Source organism: Chroicocephalus ridibundus, chromosome 1 (assembly GCF_963924245.1).
Source record: "Chroicocephalus ridibundus chromosome 1, bChrRid1.1, whole genome shotgun sequence".
NCBI classification, from domain to species: Eukaryota; Metazoa; Chordata; class Aves; order Charadriiformes; family Laridae; genus Chroicocephalus; species Chroicocephalus ridibundus.
In genome coordinates this window covers 212,872,187-212,892,970 of record NC_086284.1, presented here as the reverse complement: position 1 = coordinate 212,892,970, position 20,784 = coordinate 212,872,187, and the positions used below count along the sequence as shown (strand labels likewise).

The 20,784-nt window shown below is 42.5% G+C and overlaps 1 protein-coding gene across 4 annotated transcripts; it reads left to right on the top strand.

Annotated features, from left to right (window-relative positions):
- The first annotated feature begins 2,184 nt into the window (after positions 1-2,184).
- Positions 2,185-19,434, top strand: PRPF18 (pre-mRNA processing factor 18). Of its 4 annotated transcripts, XM_063323593.1 has the most exons (12): positions 2,185-2,303; positions 3,479-3,556; positions 3,679-3,705; positions 4,954-4,974; positions 6,509-6,613; positions 8,311-8,424; positions 10,190-10,336; positions 12,031-12,099; positions 13,190-13,330; positions 13,831-13,902; positions 16,257-16,412; positions 18,760-19,434. In XM_063323593.1, the coding sequence occupies exons 1-12, from the start codon at positions 2,238-2,240 to the stop codon at positions 18,838-18,840; spliced, it is 1,077 nt and encodes a 358-aa protein (XP_063179663.1). In that variant the 5' UTR covers positions 2,185-2,237; the 3' UTR covers positions 18,841-19,434. The 4 variants fall into 4 exon arrangements, with proteins under 4 accessions (XP_063179663.1, XP_063179664.1, XP_063179666.1 ...); XM_063323594.1 differs by lacking the exon at positions 4,954-4,974; XM_063323596.1 differs by lacking the exon at positions 16,257-16,412.
- Positions 19,435-20,784: the final 1,350 nt, after the last annotated feature.

Sequence of the window (20,784 nt, the reverse complement as noted above, 5' to 3'; positions counted from 1 at the left end):
AAAAAGCCTGTCAGAGCAAGGGAGGCAGAAGCTGCCGTGAACCATAGCATGCGGCTAGAGGAGACAGAGGTACAGCCACCAGCCAGGCTGCTCCTAAGCGAAACAGAGGAGCTAAAGTTACAGTGACTTTCATCCTTTGCTGTTTGGTGGCCTTCTCTTCCAGCGATGGTGTATCCCTGAAGAATTTAAGCACAGTGAAAACTGGCTGTTCTTACTCATTCTTCAAACCTTTCCCTGGACCTCTTGGACTTTACAAGCCACAGGATAGAAATTGCTGGACAAAAGCAGGCAAATAAAGAAAACAAGAGATGAAATTCAGTGTTCAGCATCTCTTCATGTTAATCTGTGCCACAAATGCTGCGTGCCCAGTGACATCAAGCTAATGAAAGCAGTAGTTTTTACTTCCAGGATATACACATGAAGGCCATACATTGGAGATCAGTCCCTACCAGCTACCTCAGTCCTCTCAGCCTGAAGGAAGCAGAAACCAGGCATCACACAAATCCCAACGTGCTGTCTCAGGTGCACAGACAGCACAGGGGACAGGGAGTGCAAACCTTTCCCGTCTCCTGGGTGATTTTTAATACCAGTACTGGGGGAAGGAGCCGGGTACTTGTGAGCGCCCTGCAATTAAACCCTACACTATTTGATGGTGTAGTTTCACCTGAGGGCACCCCGGAGTCGGCGAAACAGTTCTGATTTCCCTTGGGGTGTTGTTAAGCCTCACGGAGTGAACTGGCTGGTTGCAGGGGCACAGCCCTGCCTTCCCATCCCTCCCTCCCACGTGGCACCCACACCCTCACATGGCCGGGTCCACGTGCTCCTGGGAACAGTGACCAGCCTCGTAGAATCATAACCTCATGAAGTTCAACAAGGCCGAGTGCAAGGTCCTGCACCTGGGTCAGGGCAATCCCAAGCACAGGCTGGGCGGAGAATGGATTGGGAGCAGCCCTGAGGAGAAAGACTTGGGGGTGTTAGTTGATGAGAGGTTCAACATTCACCAGCAACGTGTGCTCCCAGCCCAGAAAGCCACCCGCATCCTGGGCTGCATCCCCAGCAGCTTGGCCAGCAGGGCCAGGGGGGGATTCTGCCCCTCTGCTCCGCACTGGTGAGACCCCACCTGCAGTGCTGCCTCCAGCTCTGGAGCCCTCAGCACAGGAAGGACATGGACCTGTTGGAGCAGGTCCAGAGGAGGCCACAAAGATGCTCAGAAGGCTGGAGCCCCTCTGCTGTGAGGACAGGCTGAGAGAGTTGGGGTTGTTCAGCCTGGAGAAGAGAAGGCTCCGGGGAGACCTTAGAGCCCCTTCTGGGACCTAAAGGGGCTCCAGGAGAGATGGGGAGGGACTCTTGATCAGGGAGTGGAGCGATAGGACGATGGGTAGTGGTTTTAAACTGAAAGAGGGAGATTTAGATGAGATATTAGGAAGAAATTCTTTACTGTGAGGGTGGTGAGACACTGGCCCAGGTTGCCCAGAGAAGCTGTGGCTGCCCCATCCCTGGAGGTGTTCAAGGCCAGGCTGGATGGGGCTTTGAGCAGCCTGGTCTAGTGGGAGGTGTCCCTGCCCATGGCAGGGGGGTGGAACTAGATAATCTTTAAGGTCCCTTCCAACCCAAACCATTCTGTGATTCTATGAATCATCTCAAAAAGGTTGGAAAAAGGTTAGAAAAGTCGCCTAAGATCCAGTCCAGCCATTAACCTCACACTGCCAAGTCCACCACTACACAACATCCCTCAAGCACCATATCTACAAGTCTTTTAAATATCTCCAGGGATGGCGACTCAAACACTTCCCTGGGCAGCCTGTTCCAGTGTCTGATAACCCTCTCAGTGAAGAAATGTTTGCTAATATCCATCTTAACCCTCCCCTGGCACAACTTGAGGCACTTTCCTCTCATCCCATCACTTATCACTTGGCAGGAGACACCGACCCCCGCCCCCACGCCATCCTTGGGCCCGGTGACCGGCCCCCCTCCCTCCCCAGGGCACCTGAGCCCTCACCGCCCCACCGTGCACTGTCCCGCAGTCACACTGTCCCGCAGTCACACTGCCCCGCAGTCACACTGCCCCGCAGTCACACTGTCGCACTACCGCCGCCCGCCGGGGCGCTCCTCCCAGCCACCAGGGGGCGCTGCGGGCGTGGCGGTGCGGCCGGGCTGGCGGCGCGGCCGTCCGGAAGTGACGGGCTTGTTTTGCTCCTTCACTTCCGGCGACGGTTGTGGCGGTGGCCGGGGTGGCCATGGATATCCTGAAGCGGGAGATCAGCCGGAAGCGGCAGCAGCTGGAGGAGAAGGAGCTTGTTGGGGTGAGGGCGGCCGGGATGGGACTCAGGAGCCGCCCGGGGCAGGGGGCCCGGGGGAGGGCGGCGGGAACGGCCTACGGTGGAGGCTCGGGCCGGGAGTGAGGCCCGGGATGGGGGAGAGGAGGCGGCCTGGGCGGGCGGCTGAGGTGAGGGGATCGGGACTGCCCAGGGCGGGCTTTGGGAGGGTCAGGAATGGCCCAGGGCCGGCTTTGGGAGGGTCAGGAATGGCCCAAGGTGGTGTTTGGGGGAGAGGAACAGTGTTGTCCGGTGATGGGATCGGGGACAGAGTCAGAAGGAATGTGGGGTTGGGGACACCGGAGAACTGGGAGCACAGAAGCAGTTTCAGGGCCTTGTTGTGCGCCTTTGCCGTTTGGAGCTGGTTTAGTTATTTATTTCAGGCACCGAGAGATGAGAAGAATCCATGACACCTTTGTGCGGATGCTTTTCCTCACTACTGCTGCAGAATATTCATAGCAGTTGTAGGGTCACAGGGGGGTGTGTGTGCCGAGTGGGTTAACTTAAAAACAGCAAGCAGAGTGCTTTTATGGATGCCTGAGTTTTGATTTTGGTATTGACGGTTGAAGTAAAGAGCTGTGATTGGAGGCTGTTGTAGGTCAGGCCGGCAGAGTATGAAGAAACAAGTAATAGTTCATAGGGAACTATTAGTTCAAGAGAAATGCTTCAGGATGACCACATTTGCCAGCTGTTGTGTGTCTGGAAGGTCTTACCAAACATTTCTTCATAGGTGCACTGAACAAGCTTACAAAATACCCTGTACAAAAGTGATTTCTCCCATCTCCTTGATTTAGTGTAAAATGACGTGTTTTGTATGATTTATTTAAACAATCGTCCTGTACTTCAATCTTGGTGCTGTTATGCAGGTCTGAAGTGAGGCTTTATGCTAATGAGTACAATGGCCTTACATGACAAAGAGCGTGGTTTTTTTAAAGCACTGGTAAACACACTGTACTTTCAAGCCTGCTTATACATGTGTGCTGCAAAGTGACTTTCTATTGCTGATTTTCAGAGGTGTTTCCAGCTAGTTCCCTTTACATGACAATGTAGCCATCTCTATGAAAGGATGTAGCTGAATTCACCAAATCAAGTAAGGAAGTTTGAGCCATTTTTGTCCAAGTATGTGAAGCTGTAAACTGTTAACAGTTTTTCCTCTCTTTTAGGGAAATAAGAAATATTTCAAACGCAGTGAGTTAGCTAAAAAAGAAGAGGAGGCCTACTTTCAGAGATGTGGCTACAAGGTATGGTAATTGTTCTTCCAGGAATTTATATGTTCACTTTGAAGTCTACATTTTATTATCAACAGTATAAATGTTGTTAATGATAATTGTTCTTTGTTCAATCTGTTAATGTTATACATTAGCCTGTAAATGAGAAGCCACCTGGAGAGGTATGAGTTTCCAAAACCATTTTCAATGCAGGAAAAGATATGCATGATATATAGCTACTTAAGTTTGTGTTATGGTTTGGCTTTTATTTCTTTTATTTGGTTTTTTTTTGTGGAAAGCATGAAGTGGCTTGGGATCAAAGCTTGTCTTCCTTTCTTTTTAAGTTGTGCTGTTAGGCATGAACACTGGATCTGATTTGGCCACCTCCCCCCCTTACCAGAAAAAAATTGATACGTGTGGGTAATTTTATCCATTCAGATAATTTTCACGATCTTGTCAAAATGTCCAAAAGAAATCAGTATAGGGTGGGCGCATATTAAAAAGATCTGCCAACTTTCATAGCTGTATATATTTGTATTTGGTTTTTGGCCATCAACCATCCAGCATTGAAAGAGTGCAGCAACAGCATTTGTTTTCTTGCTGGCAAAATATTAGAAAACAATTGGTAACCTAGGGTGCATTTTGAAACAAATGAGTGATCTGGAAGGCTTTATCTGCCTTGTAATGATGTCAGGGCAATAGTGTGCGGAAATGGTAAGAATGTTGTTTTCTTTTACAAGTGTGTGTGTCTGCCTGCCTGCCTGATTATACGTGTATGTGAGGGGGTATGCATTCCCTTGTGGAAGATAGAGGCTCGTAATCTTGTTTGCTGTTACTGGGCACAAATAGGAGCTTTGTTTTCCATTGAACTTTACCCAGTTAGTGACTTATTCTGAAACCTTGATCTGTTTGTAGAATATTTGAACATCAATGCCAAAACGATTCTCAGAACGTGCAGCATACAGTCATGAGAAGGTGTTCTGTTAATCTGGTCACTCTTCCAAGTGGAAATGACTACGTGATGCTTTTTGAGCATTAGCTTGAATTCTTGAGAACCTTACATGGCTGTTAAAGTGCCATGTTAAGATCTGTGCTGCTGCAGCACCAGTTTTGGTTTGAAATGTAACCCTGAAAATGGTTTTAAAATAAGTTGCTTTGTTGAATTTAGTACCTTTTTAGAGCCTCCCAGATTTCTGCATTTGATCTTCACTATGTTAACAAAATGTAGAATATAGACTGATTTCTTTTTAAATTCAGGTGCTTTTTTGCTTTGCTTAGACTTAATAAATTGTAATAATTTGACTTGCTTGAAAAAGAAAGCACTGAAACCAAAATGACTGTGATAAAGATATTACTTGTAACTTGGAGTCCAGCTGACAGAACGGATCAAATCTTTTCCCCCAATGCTGCTGTCTCTTTATGATTTCAAGAATGTTTGTAAGTTAAAATTTGTACGTATCCTTCTGTCATGGGAGTATATTTCTTTATATATATATATTTTTTTTTTACATGGTTCTTCCACATTTTCTGTCCCCTGTCAATTCCTCCTTTCCTGCATTGATGGAAATTTTATTTTTCCCCTGCCTTTATGTGTTAAGCATTGGTTTGATTGTCCTTGCTCGTTCCAAACACCTGTGGTTATAGGATTGATTTCTGTGCTTGCTAGTGTAGCATTGAATGTAGTTTTGTGGCTGAATCTTGTAGCTGGAGCCACAGGGTGGATCTGTACATCCAGATGGAGTTGTATTGACACCGGAATGCAAGACTGGCACATTGGCCTGAAAGAATAGAAAAGCTTCTTAAAAAAAAAAAAAAAAAAAAAAAAAAATCCATCTAGTACATTCATCAAACTGATCGACCCGAATACAGATTGGAAATGACAATGTACTGCCCATGCACAGAAAATGCTACAGGGTGCTGTAGGATTAAGTGGAGCGTTTCCCCTTTTAGCAAGAACAGAAAGGAAATAACTTCTAATAAGGAGTCTAGGAAAAAACAAGATGTGAGTGAGTAGTGGAAATGTTCCCTTATTATAGGAATATTACCGACAGCAACCTGCTCATGCTGTCAGAAGTTTCAAATTTGAGCTTCTAAAGGGAACTGTAGTTACATGAATGCCGTCTCAAAGTTACTTTGATCAAGGAGTTGTTTTGCATTATTAAAATATTAACAAAGAAGGAAAGCTTCGTTTGATTCAGGGACCTTCTTTTAGATTAAGAGGAGTTGTTAATGAGATCTTATCCCTATGAGGAATCGTAGGTGTCTTTTTTTTTTTTTTTTTTTTAACTTGCAAGAAACTGTGGCAAGCTTGTTAGAAAGATGTGTTAACTTAAACAAGCACCTCTCAACGCGCAGTGGAAGCCATGGATCACTGCTAAGTGTACTCAGCAAACTGAAGCTGTACGTAGTAAACGTTTTAAGCTGACATTGCCACCGAAAGAAGCAGCCCCACTCTCTCCCTGTCCTTGCGTTTTCATTTCTGCCCTTGTGTCCATGCATGTGCTACACCTGGTGAGCTGGATAAGGAGGTTAAGTGGGCTGGGAAGAGTACCTTTCTTTGTGTTTGCCAGATTATTTTCTGTTTGAATCATTTCCCCCATCCGGTTCATCGCATAGCGATGTAAATACTTTTGCATGGGTAAGGAGGACAGAGCAGGTGCAGGAATCAACAGGCGGAGGATGGATTTGCTATTTTTGGCATCAGTGCTGACATCTGCCTGCTGAAGTGATTGCCAAACTTTAGCAATTGTCCTTTCCGTTTGCTATAGAGACTACTTCCTGCAACCTGCAAAAGTGTTAGTTAATTACTGATACTTTTAAAAGCTTTTATTGTTCTGTGAAATTCAATTATAGACAATAAAAACTATAAAACTAAGGGTTTATTGTCATTAAAATCTGCGTTCCAGAGTTCTATATCTTCACATTGCTATCAATATATGGGTTTATTTCCATCGATGCGTTAGTAACTATGTCTGTTGGATGTAGATACAGCAACAAGAGGAGGAGGAGAAACCACTGACTTCATCAAACCCAGTGCTGGAACTCGAACTGGCAGAAGAAAAGTTACCAATGACCCTTTCCAGACAGGAGGTAAAATCGATCATAAGCAGACTACTTGAGTTTATAGCAAATGCATCTGAAATTTCGTGTTAGGCCTGCTTTTTTTAGTGAGATGTACTTTCTGTGGCAATTTGTAGTAAATAATAAGCCTCCATTTTTACAGTCAACAATTAATGATTGTCTTCTCGTCAGGATCTGCTGTCCAGTTGAATTCATAGGGAAGTGCAGATGGGTAGAGCCTCTTTGTCATACGGATTTGCACAGATGCACTACAACATTTTACAGCTCTTTCAGGTGACTTCTAGAATAGCACGCTGAATATCAGTATTATCCTTGAATAAAGCTGAAGATGGCATGCTGACTTTTTCCAAGATTTTTTTCCCTGGCTTCTTTCCTTTGTAGTTTATTGATCTGACCCCAAATTTAGAAATTTAGAAATTAGAAGTTTTGGAAGTTCACATGGATTTCTAGAAGGAAGACTCCTGAAGCCAGAGCAGCTGGTGTGTTCTTTGTCCTTTCTAAGGATAAAAATACTTATGTGAGTGTGAGTTCACAAACAGATCTGTACCCCAAAGCAGAAGAGAAACGGGAAGTTCAGAAGTACAGATTAAGTTCTGATCTTGGAAATACTGAAATTCACAGCTGAGGTCATCCAAGGATGTCACGTCCCCTTAATTTTGCAAGATACTTACTGTTTTTTACAGGAGTACATCACAGGACTTGTAATGTGGGCTGTTGGTTGTTTGGTTTGAGGTTTAGTCTGTGTGTCCTGTGTAATGTGCACTGTCTCGCTGATATTGATTACTTGGGTGCACGTTTTGGTTCAGGTTTAGGTGTTGCAGTGCTCCATCCACCCCTGATTTTGTGATACACTTGCAAGTCAAATGCTTGCCAACATACAGCAAGACACTTGAACTGAATAAACAAATTAATGTCTGAATTCATGTAGTTTCTTGTTGTCCAGCCAGTCTACTGGTACAAGGAAGCGGAGGCATGAAATGAAGCGTAAGCCCTTCTCTTGATTACCAAAGTATTGTGTGGTGATTCATATATCAATAAGCCTATTGCTTGATACACCAAATGAGCAATGGTAAGTATAAAGAGATTTAGAAGCAATGATAAGGAATCAGGAGAATAAAGTTGAGTTTTTGACTCTGCCCATGACTTTGCAAATCAGCTGAGAGAGGATTTTATACCTCTGTTATATCTAGTTTTAAAGTAACTGTGACATCAGATTATGGGACTTAATATTTGCCAAATGCTTAAGGATGAGAATTTTCAGCGAATCGTCTTGCAGATGTGCTGGGAGAACTGGCAGCCTGGTTAGGGAGTATTTTTATTGCCCTGGACAAGTAGGTGAGTGAGATTATCTTCAAGTTCCTTTGTGATTTTGAAAATGGTCTTTAAGCTCTGCTAGAGGGATGACTTTTCTGTATTTGTTTAAACAGGTCAGAGCCGGAAGAAGTTAGGCTGTACCAAGTGGCTTGGGGTTTTATGCAAAATTTAGATTGGCAATATTTGGAATGACCTTTCATTGAAATACCGTGGGAATTTTATATTTAGATTGTAAAGTGTCTGGAACATTTTTCTACTGCTTAAAATATTGCCATTTCCTCTCCAGTCCAGCTCAGCTTGTTATTCTAAGCAAAGTAAATAAATCCATAGTTCTGGATTTTATTTTTCTTCCTTTACGAGTTTGCATAAGGGAATGCTTTGATTCTTTTCAGGTTATCAGGAGGTTACGAGAGAGAGGTGAGCCGATCAGACTGTTTGGAGAAACAGATTATGATTCATTTCAACGTTTGCGGAAGATAGAAATTCTTGCACCTGAAGTGAACAAGGTAAGACCAGATAGCTATTAGTTACTTATCTGTAGTGGGATAACCAATGAGGAACCCTATAAAAGTTACCAAAAATAAGTTTCAGTAACTGTTAATTTTCAGGAGGGTGGGGTGGTACAGAGCAAAGAGAAATATCTGCTCCACCTCATTTATTGCCTAAGAAAGTATGTTAAACGTCACAGTTTTGTGTGCAATTACAATTCTTTATGTTAGACAGTTCAACTTGAAACCTTCTAGGCTTTTTCAGTTGAAAAAGGGCCTCCAGGTGGCAGTAATAGCCCAGCCTGTGCTGTTACCTGCTTTTTAACCAGCAGAGAAGACAGTCATTTACTGTTAAAACTATGCTGTGTTTGTGTTTGTATGCATCTCTGAGGAGGTACGGGTAAGTAAGAGGAGGACTGCATCCTGTCTTTTTGGTAAATGATTTTTCAAATCTCTTGATTCCAGAGCTAAAACTTATTAGGCAAACTTCATTTTTCCTCCCTTCCCTTTAAAGTAGCCAACAATTCAGAAGAATTATTAAAAGATATATCATAGTTTACCGATTTATTCCTTTTGTCTTCAGAATTGATCAGTTAAGCAATGTGATGCAATTGAGGTTTGTTTTATGTGCACTATTGACCAAATTTGCAACTCAGCTAAGAGAGCAAAGATTGGGATTTTCTTCCCTAATTTATGGCAAACAATTGTTTGAAATGTCTTTGCTGGGGCTACCCAGAAAACAAAAGACTTTTCCTGTTCAAGTCTTCTAAAAAAAGATAAACAGATCTGATGGTTTAAAAAAAAATAAAATCTGCTAGTGAAAGATTCCCCCCCCAGTGACATCGATGACAATAGTAGGAATATCAGGAAATAGTGAGCTCATAAATATTTTGTGTTATATGTTTCAGTCATTCCTGTTGCTGTGTGTTGCTTAAAATGCAGATTGTCACTGTAACTACTTTGTGGTTTAGATATTTTTAGACTACTAAATGATTAATAGAAATGTTCCAGACGGTCAAATATGATGATGGAAGAGGGGAAATAACTGTGCATATCTATTCCCAGCGGAGTGGCTGAATTTATCTTAGGGTGAGAAATGTTATACTTCTTTATAGAGCTTTATGTTTTATGTCTCAAGATAAAAATGCAAGTCCTCTAACTGTGACTAAGCCAAGTTTCTTCTATTTAAAAGCAGCTCTTTATATACATATGGTTTCAAACCGATTCTACTTTTTTAAAATTACCTATTCTAGAGTAGGGGATTTTAAACACTTAATCTATATAAAACATTCTACTATGTTTAGATAATTGGTAATAAAGGGAAACTACATAAATGGTTTATGTTACAGTATGGAAGGACTGTTACTTACCTTATTTATGGCTTTTGTTTCAGGACAGATGTGAAGATTTGTAGAGATAATGATGGTTGTGGTCTATTTTCTGTTTTCTTTGGGGTGGTTCAGTGCATTGCTTGGAGAAAATGTCTTGAAGAAAGTCCTAGAGGTTGATTCAGCCCCACATGCTTTTCTGGTGAAAGTATGGTAAAAAGTCTTTTTCATAGATATGAACATTGCAGAAGTTTGTGCACCTGCTTTTTGTTAGGTGCTGAAGCAATCCAGAAACTGGTCTTTGAATTCAGACAACAGAGCTAAACCTTATGCGTGTTTTTACAGAATTTGGCTTTTCTTAAACAGAAGTTGGATGCTCACAGTGACAGTACGAAACTGCTTCTAGTTACTTGAGGTTTTGTTGTAAATTAGTGATTTTTTTTTATCTTTTCCAGGGCCTGAGAAATGACCTGAAGGCTGCCTTGGATAAGATTGACCAGCAGTATCTGAACGAAATTGTAGGCGGCCAAGAAGCAGGAGACGATGACTCGCAGAACGACTTGAAAGTCCATGAAGAGAATACTACTATTGAAGAACTGGAGGTATGTGATGGGTAGATTTTAATTAATAGTTTTTAGATGTAGTGTATTGTGAGAAAGCTTCAGGATTGTTTAGACAAAGTTACCTTGTTGTCAGCATCTAATTTAGGCATTCTGAAGCATCCTTAAATATGCTCAGTTAGGAAGTTTAGGTTTCTAAGCCTTGAGTTGTACCATAGGCGCCTACAGTAGATATGCGGAAACTCAAGTGGTCTTTGTTTACAACACCTTGTCAAAAAAGAGGCAGGAGTTGCCTGCAAGGAAAGTGATGCAGTTGGGATTTAGTAAAAATACGTTACCTGGTCATAAATTCTAAAGCTTTTCCAATGAGTGTTTGAGAGGGTAATGAGCTTAGTACTGATGAATTTTCCCTATACAAGAAAAACGGACTCTGAAAAATAGACACACAGAAAGAATATTTCATATAAAAACAACCAGGACAAAGAAGTGGTGGAAGTCAGAAGCAGGCAGATCACAAAAAGTATAAGAAGTGCAGAGACTGTGTGTCCCAGAAACTTCAGTGCAAATGACTATGTTCTGAAAGAATACGGCAGTATTTGTGTAAGTGAGCGGAGAATGAGTGCCATGAAATGCATTCAGCACCTGGTATTTTAGGTGAATGTTTTGAAAAGCACATTAACTTGAGCTGAAGACTTTTACCCTCAATCTTCAAAACGCTTTGCAGAAGTTAATCTTCGTATCATCCTTCCAAAAGTGTGTTTAAGAAATAATCTGATTTATAACTGAAAGCTTAAACGAATACATTATTATACAGAGATAGTCTTCGGTTTTTTTTGTTAGGGTACCAGGAGCTCTGGTATGAAGTAACTGTAGTACCGGAATGGATACAGTTGTAATGGGGCTGCACTTAATCAATCTGTTAGTTCTCAAAATAGCCCCATTTTGGGATAGTAGGGCAGGCTTGATTTGAGCCATGGAACTAATCTTTTTTGAAAAGTTTGAAAACACCGCAGTCTTAATTTTCTGCTACTTTAACTGCACGCCCTTGAGCACAAAGGCTTGCACTGAATTTGTTTCTGAATCTAGGAGATTTTTTTGTGACCAAAACTCGTGTTGTAAATGTGAGGACAATTATCAATCCAGCTGTACCTACTGGAAAACATTTCCAAAAATGCTGTTAGTATTAACAGTATTGAGGTTTTGGCAGGAAGCTAAGAGTGTTGGAGCATACTATTTAGTGGGGTTTTTTGTTTTTTTTTATTGATTTTATTTTTAGATTTGTTCCCTCAATTTCACAGTTACAATTAAATGAAATGGTAAAAAGCCCCCAGTACATCAGAGAATTCAAATAGCTTAACAAAATAATTAGGTTAATTGATGGCTTTGGGGATCTCAAAAATGCAGTGCACCCACAGTTCCCCTTAATACAGTGCTGTGACACAGCTGCTAATTATGCCAATAATTTAGTAGTTAATGAATGAAAAAATTCCTGTTGCATTGACTTTCCAGAAATAATCATACTGGCATTTTTTTACTTAAATGTTTTTAATAGATCAGTGACTCAATCTCAGTAGCATATATAGCTGTTTCATTTGGGTTTTAACTAGTGTTTTGGATTACTAGTGGAGTTCGTTACAGTTCACCATGCAGTGAATCGTGCTCTGCTGTGGTGGTGGCGGCGGCAGCAATCTTCTAGACAATGTGGAAATAATTGCTTTTTTTTCCTCCTGTTCTAGGCTTTGGGAGAATCCTTAGGACGGGGTGATGATCACTATGATATGGACATCATAACCAAGTTCTTGAAGGTAACAAACTCCGGTTTAGTAGATTAATTATTCTGTAGCTGTGTCATATTTTTTACAGTGACACAGATACGTTTGGTGAATAGAAGGGCGGTTCCAGCTGTTTGGAGAGAAAGACTCGCACATTATGCTTAAGATGTGGTTTTGGTTTTTTTAAAAGCTTGGCACTCCCCAGCCTTGCTTAGTTACAATAGTGACTTCTGCTAGACTTGGGAAAGAGCTGTTGGGAGAGTAGCATTCTTCAAAATCTGGTCCTACTTTTCCAGACAAAATAAATATGGTTTTGATTTCCACGTGATAACTGAGGTAGTTGTATGTAGTTGCTTCTATGTATTACTATGGCATTAAAAACTTCCGAGGAGTCCCTGTCTCCCTTCCCCAGGAACAGTGCAAACTGAAATGAAATGTCACCTGGTTCTGTTATGCGAAGTAAGAGAATTTTGAAGGAAGTCTGCTGGCTTTGCTGAGGAAACAGGTTCAAGTGGATAGTAGAATATTGTTTCCTTGTTTCCTGGCAAGAAGCCTGCGTTGCTCTCATTTGAGTCAGCCGGTCTCTCTGGTAACTACTGTGATGATCAGAAGTCACGGCAAGATCGAAGCTTTCATTTGTGTGTATCAGATGCGTTGGCATTTTCGTATAGTTTGTCTGGGCAGTCAGACAAAGAGAGCTCAAAAATTGTTTTCCAGATGGAGTGAAGGTGTTTGACATATTCGCCTTCCGTTTTGTTAAATTTTCGCTGTGATCTTTACTGTTCCTTAGGCTCCTTTGCAAAAATGGTCCTGAAACGTCAGTATCCTCTACTTAGATTCCTTCTCTTTTTATGTCCCCCTGCGCCCTCCCTGCACTGATGCCTATGCTGTTGTTTCCTTGGGTTTTTCAGTACATGCCTTTTTATACATGCCCCCCCCCCACCTACGCGTTTTTGCCTGTCCCTCCTTACCTTTCCCTCTGAAAGAACCTTCTTGCCTTTTTAATTCAGATCTCTCTGAAAAACTCATGTTGCCGTGGAGGCTTAAACCGCTGTTCCCATCTGCTTTGCCGCCCTTGTCACTAGATGGCACTATGACATAAATTCGCTTGTTCCTCGTACAGTTTCTTCTTGGCGTTTGGGCGAAGGAGCTGAATGCCAGAGAAGACTACGTGAAGCGGGGAGTGCAGGGGAAGCTGAACAGTGCCACTCAAAAGCAGACAGAGTCCTACCTGAGACCACTCTTCAGAAAACTTCGGAAAAGGGTGAATTGCTTTTAAATGTCACTATCCGATAAAGGCTTACTTTAACTTCTGCTTTCAAAGTCCCCAGTGGTTAGTGCTTTTTCCTAAGGTAACGTTACCTTCACTGGAGAAGAGAGGATAAGTGAGCTGGTCAGGGTTTCTGGGTCTAGGGCCCAGGACTCCCGCTTCTGACCTTTTTATCTTGACCAGTGTACTCTTCTGCCTACCGGCTGCTTTTCCAGGTGTTGCTGTATGCATCACCTGTTCGCTGGGCTGCAAACAAGATAGGGAATTGGGATTGTATTCTGCACTTTGCCATGAGCTACTAGGTGTAACCACTTAACCTCTTTTGCTTCAGATCCTTCATCTAAATAACGAAGGTGTTTTCCTTTGTTAAAGTCCTCCAGCTAGGGTAGGTGCTGAACTTTGTATAAATGCCGAGTAGGATGATTTTCCTGAGCTGCTATTCTGAATTAAAAGATTTTTATTTTTTTTCCTTTTTCTTTCTTCTCCTCCTGTAGACGCTTCCTGCAGACATCAAAGAATCAATAACAGATATTATTAAATTCATGTTGCAAAGGGAATATGTGAAGGTATGTTTGTTTGCATTCTTTCAGCATGTTCAGGCTGTCTGGTTCTAATAGAGTGAGTTTATTGCTTCAGCATTTCCCATTTATTTTGCATTTTGAAGATACGTAGTTGGAAATACACACGAGACGTATAAAAAAGGCAAAAAAGAAAAATGGCTATTAAAGGTTGGGCTCCAGGTAGTGTTTGATCCACAGCCTGTCAGAAGATCTTTTGAGGCTGGTGAAACTGCAGAGCTTTGCAAACACAAACAGAATTTTTCTCAAGAGATGGTTATATTAAGTTGCAGAGGAATCCTGTATGGGTAACGTGATATTGTAAGGTTATATGAAAGTATTGAATTAATAATAATAGGGTGTTGATTAATTAATTAGGAATTAATTGAGGTGAACTGAGTTATTGAATACGAGACATTGTACCTTTCTTTAACTATGCTCATATTAGGTGGCCTGGTAAGGTTGAGGTAAGTTAATAAGTTTTTTTGGACAAAGTCTGCTTAGTGGAGGAGGCAGAAGTACTTTGGCACTCAAGATCAAAGGCAGGGTTAGGTTTTGTTTGTAGCTGCCTTCAGAAGTGGAACTCAAATACCGATAGCATTTGCTTAAGCAGCTTGTGTCTGCAGAGGAAATTGAGCCGCGTTTTGCCTTTAAATTTCTAGTATTTATTCTTGTGAGGACTTGGGATAATTTGTCAAGTAAGCAAGCCAACCTGCTTTTGTTATTGAAAAAACTTTGGGTGGCCTAAGGCAAATTTAATCCAAATCATTTGAAAGCAGAACTGAAAGTGTGGGATGTATGATAGCGGGGTTTTGTTTTGGGGTGGTTTTTTTTTTTAATTCTTTTGGTTTTCAACATTATGTTGAAATTCCCTTTCCAATGCCTTCTCAAACAAAGTAATGAGTGTGCGGGAATGTGGTATATGTTGTGGGTTAATCAGCTGTGCTCCTCTCTCCCGGAGGTGCTTGGCTTTATGTAAACTTCACAGAATGATTTTGGAGGAGTTGAGTACACATTTGGAAGTTTTGGGTGTTTTTTTAATTAGGCTAAAGAGTGCTTTTAAAGATACACATACCATTTTGCTTCCTGTGAGACTTGTTTCCTTCTGCTTGCTGTTTTCTTCTGGGCTTGTTTGCTTTGTGTGGTCTAGTGAATAGTCATCCACAGTGTCTTATTTCTTCGTTAATGAAATGCTCACAAGATTTAAATTTTGAAATCAACGTGTGACAGTGAGCAAATGCCGGAATGCAAGTTGTCTGCTCAACCTTAATTAACCTTGTTGTGACATTCCTGGAAGGGTCTTTAATTGAATGCTGACATAGTGTGTTTCGTCACAAAACCGTATTTAAGTCAGCAAGTAGGTATTTGACTAAGACTGTTTAGACTCTGCCTCACGTGGGTGAAGACTAAGCCCCGTCCCTTCTTTAGATTTACTCTCAGCTCTGTCCGTAACCCCGTGCCTTGTTCATTATTCACCTCCCAGTTTGCTCAGTGCCAAATGGGAAGAATCTGCACCCACCGGTCATGATTGTTACTTCTTATTGTCTAGTCTCTAAATAGGAGATGATAAATGAGCTCTTTATCAGTGAGTCTCCTAGCTGCTCGCTGATAGTGGAGGAATGTCCTGCTCCATGTCCTTCTTGAAGCTGTTTCTGTAATTGCCTGTGTGTGTCTGTCCCCTTCTGTTCCTTGTTCTCAGTTGTCGTGTTTTTTTTCTTAAGCTCTGTACTTCTCTTCCTTTCTCCCTTTCTTTCTGTTAATTTTACCCCTGTTCTTCCCCAGAGATGTTGTCTGCTACAGCTTCATGTTAAGAAACGGGATCTGCTGTCTTCATCAGGAGATTTCACGTTCATTTACTGCTGCTACTGCTCTATTCATAAACGTTGTTACAAATGTGCTTATTTAACCCAGTTTTGAGGAGAGCTGGTTCTCAGCTGCTTTGGAAGCTAGCTCCTCTCCCCGAGAGCTCTCAGGTCCCAGTGCCACCCCTGTGGACTGTGTTGTCCCAAAGCAACCAAAACGACAAACGTTGTAAAGGGGATTACAGCAGAAAAGCTTATGGGAACCTCAGAAAGGGGACTTGAAAATAATCCCAGTAAATGTTAGTTTTAATCAATATTAGACTGCCTTACCCAGTGCTTGTTTTCATCAGGTAAAGTCCATAGTCCTTGCTTCCCTCAGAATTCGGCATAAACATGAATCGTGTTAGCAAGATGTGTTGTGAAATTGGTTAATACTGTGCTATGAAACCTCATTCAGAGAGACTGGAATGTCTGTTGTTACTGTATCCGGCAATGCAAAAATGCTCAGCTTTCTGATGCTTGCTCTGTTTTGGTAAGTGTGCACGTGCTGTATTCCTTCAGGCAAACGATGCCTATCTTCAGATGGCGATTGGAAATGCTCCCTGGCCTATTGGCGTCACTATGGTTGGCATCCACGCCCGAACGGGTCGTGAAAAGATTTTCTCCAAGCACGTAGCCCACGTTCTCAACGATGAAACTCAAAGAAAGTATATACAGGTAACATTAGCTTTGGAAATCTGAGAGAATTGCTTTTGAAGTTAGAGGATCTTGGAGAAATATCAGTTTTGTAGTTACAGGTGATGTGGTTAAAAGGTCCTAGAAACGGACAGTTGCCTTGGTTTTGGTCAAGCATAATATCCATTTGATAGGTAGACCTGAAGGGTCTTCGACTCTGTTCCCTGCCCAGCACTGAAAGGATTGTTCTGCGTCTGAACTATTGTGATCCCGCATGAACACCAAAGTAGCTGTGAAGACATGCTTTATTCTCCTGAGTTCCTTCACTGCTTAACTCATGGTTTTAACATCATGTGTGGAATTTTAGACCGTGGAATACAGTCCTTCTGACTATTTCTGCAACTAGATAAATACATTCATTTTCCAAACCTATCTTTTTAACAGCGAGGGCTCAAAATTCCAAGTTCCGTTCCTCCTGTGCGTATTCATACTCATGTAATGAACTTCTGTTCTTTGTGGAGTTCATAGCAGTGGTGTTTTTCTTCTCTGATGTTTCAGGAAACAAGTCCTTCTCTCCTTGTATTGTTAAATGTATTTGCCTCTTGCCGGTTGTAGTTTCATTGAGATAAAGACCTGGCTTAACTCTGAAGCCTCCAGAGCAGCATCATGGAGCTCAGAGCTTCTGGCAGGATCTTGCTGCTGTGGCAGAAGGGCTCCCATTGCTTTTCGGCTTCTGCAGGTGTCTGCAAGGAGATTGTTTGTAAAATGCAGCTTCTCCTTCTACCTCGAGCGTCTTTGTATTGAGGCTACAAGTATAACCTTTGGTTTGTCTTCAGCTGTAGTTTTTAATATCGTAACCTGTAGAAATACCATTGTGAAGTCAGAGGAAGCTCCAGGCACTTATAGAGCCAACAAATTAAATTTAACCGATTCTTTTCTAAGGTGAAAATTGGCATGTGGACTGTGCATCTTCAGAGGCAGGCCAGGCTCCAGTTAGTTTAACACTTGCTTGGAAGTATTTAAAAGATAGCTTATGTTAAACCTAACAGTTTTGTTGTTAGTCTGTGTTAAAAAAGGGAGTTTGGATTCTGAAGGAAGATTGTTCTGCGCCTTAACGGGGCCATAATGCTGCTTTTCCAGCTTCAGTGAATAATTGGTCATCTGTGTCCATATGCCAGTCTTCTAGCAGAAAGATCTCCACTCTGTAGTGTTGCTTGATCTCTCTTAATGTACCTTGTGGAAGGTAAAACTTAAATGAATTCCCCAGTTTGTCCCTTCTCTGCTTTTGGGGTTACATCTGTTGGTCAAGGAAGTCTTCGTCTTCACCTTCCCATTGCGAATTTCATATCTGTGCTTCTGAATTGCACAACTTACTGAAGCGCCAAGACGGAGTTGGCTTTAAACACGTATGTTCTCCGTGTTGGTTTTAAATGCCAGGTCTCGTTCAGCTAGTCTGGTTCAAACTGGAGCATGGAATATTATCTGTGCTCCTAGCAGTTACGTCACGCTAAGATGTTTCTGATTTACAATGAACCTGGGCTCGTAACATCCCAAACAAGGAGTCATTATGGTGCTAGAACATGTTTTCCAGACTCGCCTGCATAGAAAAAGGCCAAAGCGTCCTCTGTTGAATCATTTTTCCCTTCAGTGAGGAGCCGTCTTCCATTGGGAGTGTCTAATGACAAGCACATGGCTCTGCCATCTTGGAGTACAGTGTCACTGCTAAATTACGTTACTGCCACAGCAGTGTTCTTTGTTAGACTTTTATGTGTGACTTGAAAGAAGATAATCACAGGGTTTCTGTCACGTTGGTTTTTGGCATTTGATGCCTTGAAAGAAATGGAGAAAAGTCGACATTCTGCCTTTCTTCCCGATCACTTCTCCGCTTTGCTTCCATGGTGTAGGTCAGGTGTGGTACCACCATGGGGAGGAATGACACCGCTCCGCCAGAGAAATCGTTCGGTTCTTCTCGTAGCTGTGCAGCTTGTTTTGGTGTCAGAAATTGCTTTTGGCTCTACACAATCACTTCTAGTGTTCAGGTTTCTTTTAGGTATCTTTTACTGTGATAGTATTGTCTCCTCCCTTGGTGGCAAAGAGGGATTAAAGTGTTACTGTGATTCTTGACTAGGAATCTGTCATGCGGGACTGAATCTGTACTCTCTTTGGTTATGCCACAGACGCCTCTAATATTGGAGATAACTTGGAACTGCGCAGGGAGAAAGGTTAATAAAACTTAAAAAATGAAAACACAACCAAAAACCACCCCAACTCAACCCCAAAATAGCAACCTTTTCTTCTTAATTCTTCTTGTTCAGCTTAAAATTACTGTTAAGTTTGTTTGACAGCTGCAGTTTTATTCCAGAATTGTCCTTGTTTTGTTAATTCCTAGGGGCTGAAGAGGCTGATGACCATTTGCCAGAAGCACTTCCCAACAGACCCGTCGAAATGCGTGGAGTACAATGCTTTATGAGGCTCTGCCGGCTCCAAGGCGTGACTCATATTTTGATCTCCAAGACCCAGAGAAGGTTGAAGAGACGGAGTTTGTGCTTTAACAGCGACAGGAACCTGGGGTGGGCTTTGCAAAAAAGCATAAAGCAGCAGATTTTCTACAGCTTCCTTTTTACAAGCCCCATTTATTTAGGTTTCTTTTTAAATCTATGTTTTATGCTGAACACATCCAATACCCAGCAGAAGGGAGGGTTTTTTTTGAAGGGACTGTGACCAGGACAGTGACCAGGGGACAATGAACACCACCCTTCTTTTATTTCGTTAACTGGGGAACTGTAGAGACCGGACCGTTTCCCATATTGTAGAGTTTTAGGTGAGGTTCAGCCCTGCGAGAAGCGTATGTGGAGCTTTTTTGGCTGCTTTCCCGTTGGAGACCGACGTGGGGAGATGATTAGAGGGAAGCAGTTGAATCTGAATCTTGGTTATTTCTGTAAATACGAAGAATTTAATGGCTCATCTTTCATGTGGTATTTATCAGGAGGAAAAAAAAAAGGTTTATATATTTCTCAGCTGAAAAATACAGCCAGCTTCAGTGCAAAGAGTTTTTGATCTTGAATGCATCTGATTTGGCTTTTTTTTGGTAACGACATTTTTAATATAAACCTTCTGGGCTCGGGGGAAGTAATCTTATGGCTCTTGAGGCTTTCAAATCCCATTTTTATACATCTGGAGAAAATTTCAGTCTGCTGGGCATTGCAGAGAAAATAATTAGGACCTCCCATGACCGGGTACAGTATTTCTAGCCGCCACAAATCTTTACCGTTGTGTATCTTGACTGGGAACGGTGAGGAAGCTCACAGAAACGGTGATGTCTAATTCTGCGTAAACAGTGAAATACTGAGACTTTGTTAGCGGCGCGGGTTGAAAGTCTTAGGCTGAAATCATGTGCTTTTTTTTAATTACAAGAACAGCAGTACCTCTGCAGCGGTATTAGCAGGTCCGTCTCTTAAAGGAGACCTTTTCAGGATCTACAGAGAAGCTCCAAAGAAATGGTTGATCTTTGCAGTGAAAATCCCATCTGTCTGATCCCATAGAGCTGATGCAGAACCTGCTCTGCTGCCTCTGGGGAAGCCTTTTCTATGCAGCCAGTGGAGAGGAGAAGGCCTGGTCCTGCCTGCCCGGGCTTGGATTCCACCAGGTGTTTGGATCTGGTATCCCGTTACTGCTCCTGGGAGGCAGCAGGTCTTCTGTTGCATCTGGCACTCGTGGGCTGTGGTCTTCTAACCGTGGAGCTGCTGCAGCAGTAGGCACGGTGAGCAGAAACTCGTCCTGGAGAAACATGTCAATATTCGGTGTATTGGTTTGTCCGAGTCCTCGCCTGGACTGGAAGCGTGGAGCAAGAGCGGGTGCCCTCTTGTGAAGGAGTTACCCATCTCCCGTGGGTGTCTGCCTCCCACGGGTATCCACCATGTCCCCTGGCACCCTGAGATGTGATGCTGGGGGTTTGTGCTGGCAGCGGGTTTGGAGGAGTATCTTGAGGAACTTCAGGTTCTTCTGGAGGCTCTCTGGATTCTGAAGTGCCTCTTGGGACACAGGAGTGTTTCAGTCTGGAGTGTCTGACCCCGGAGAAAATGTCAAGAGCTTAAACACTTTTAGAAGTAATAAAAATGAGGCTGGTGAGACCTAGCGGGCGCGTGGGGAGGGGCCTTTGGGGAATAGACGGGGATTTGTGGGGAGAAGCTGGACAGATGTCAAGAGCATGGAAGAGTTTCATTAATGGTGGTGTCTGGGGTTATTTTTTTTTTTTTTTGCAGTGCTTTGTACAGATACTCTTCGGAGGCATTATTACAACAGGAAACATCTATAACACCGCAGCTTTATCCCTCTCCCCACCCAGATGATTTCCTGAGCTGTTTCTAAATCTTCATCCTGACCTCAGTTTTGAACTCTTTAAATAATTGAGGGA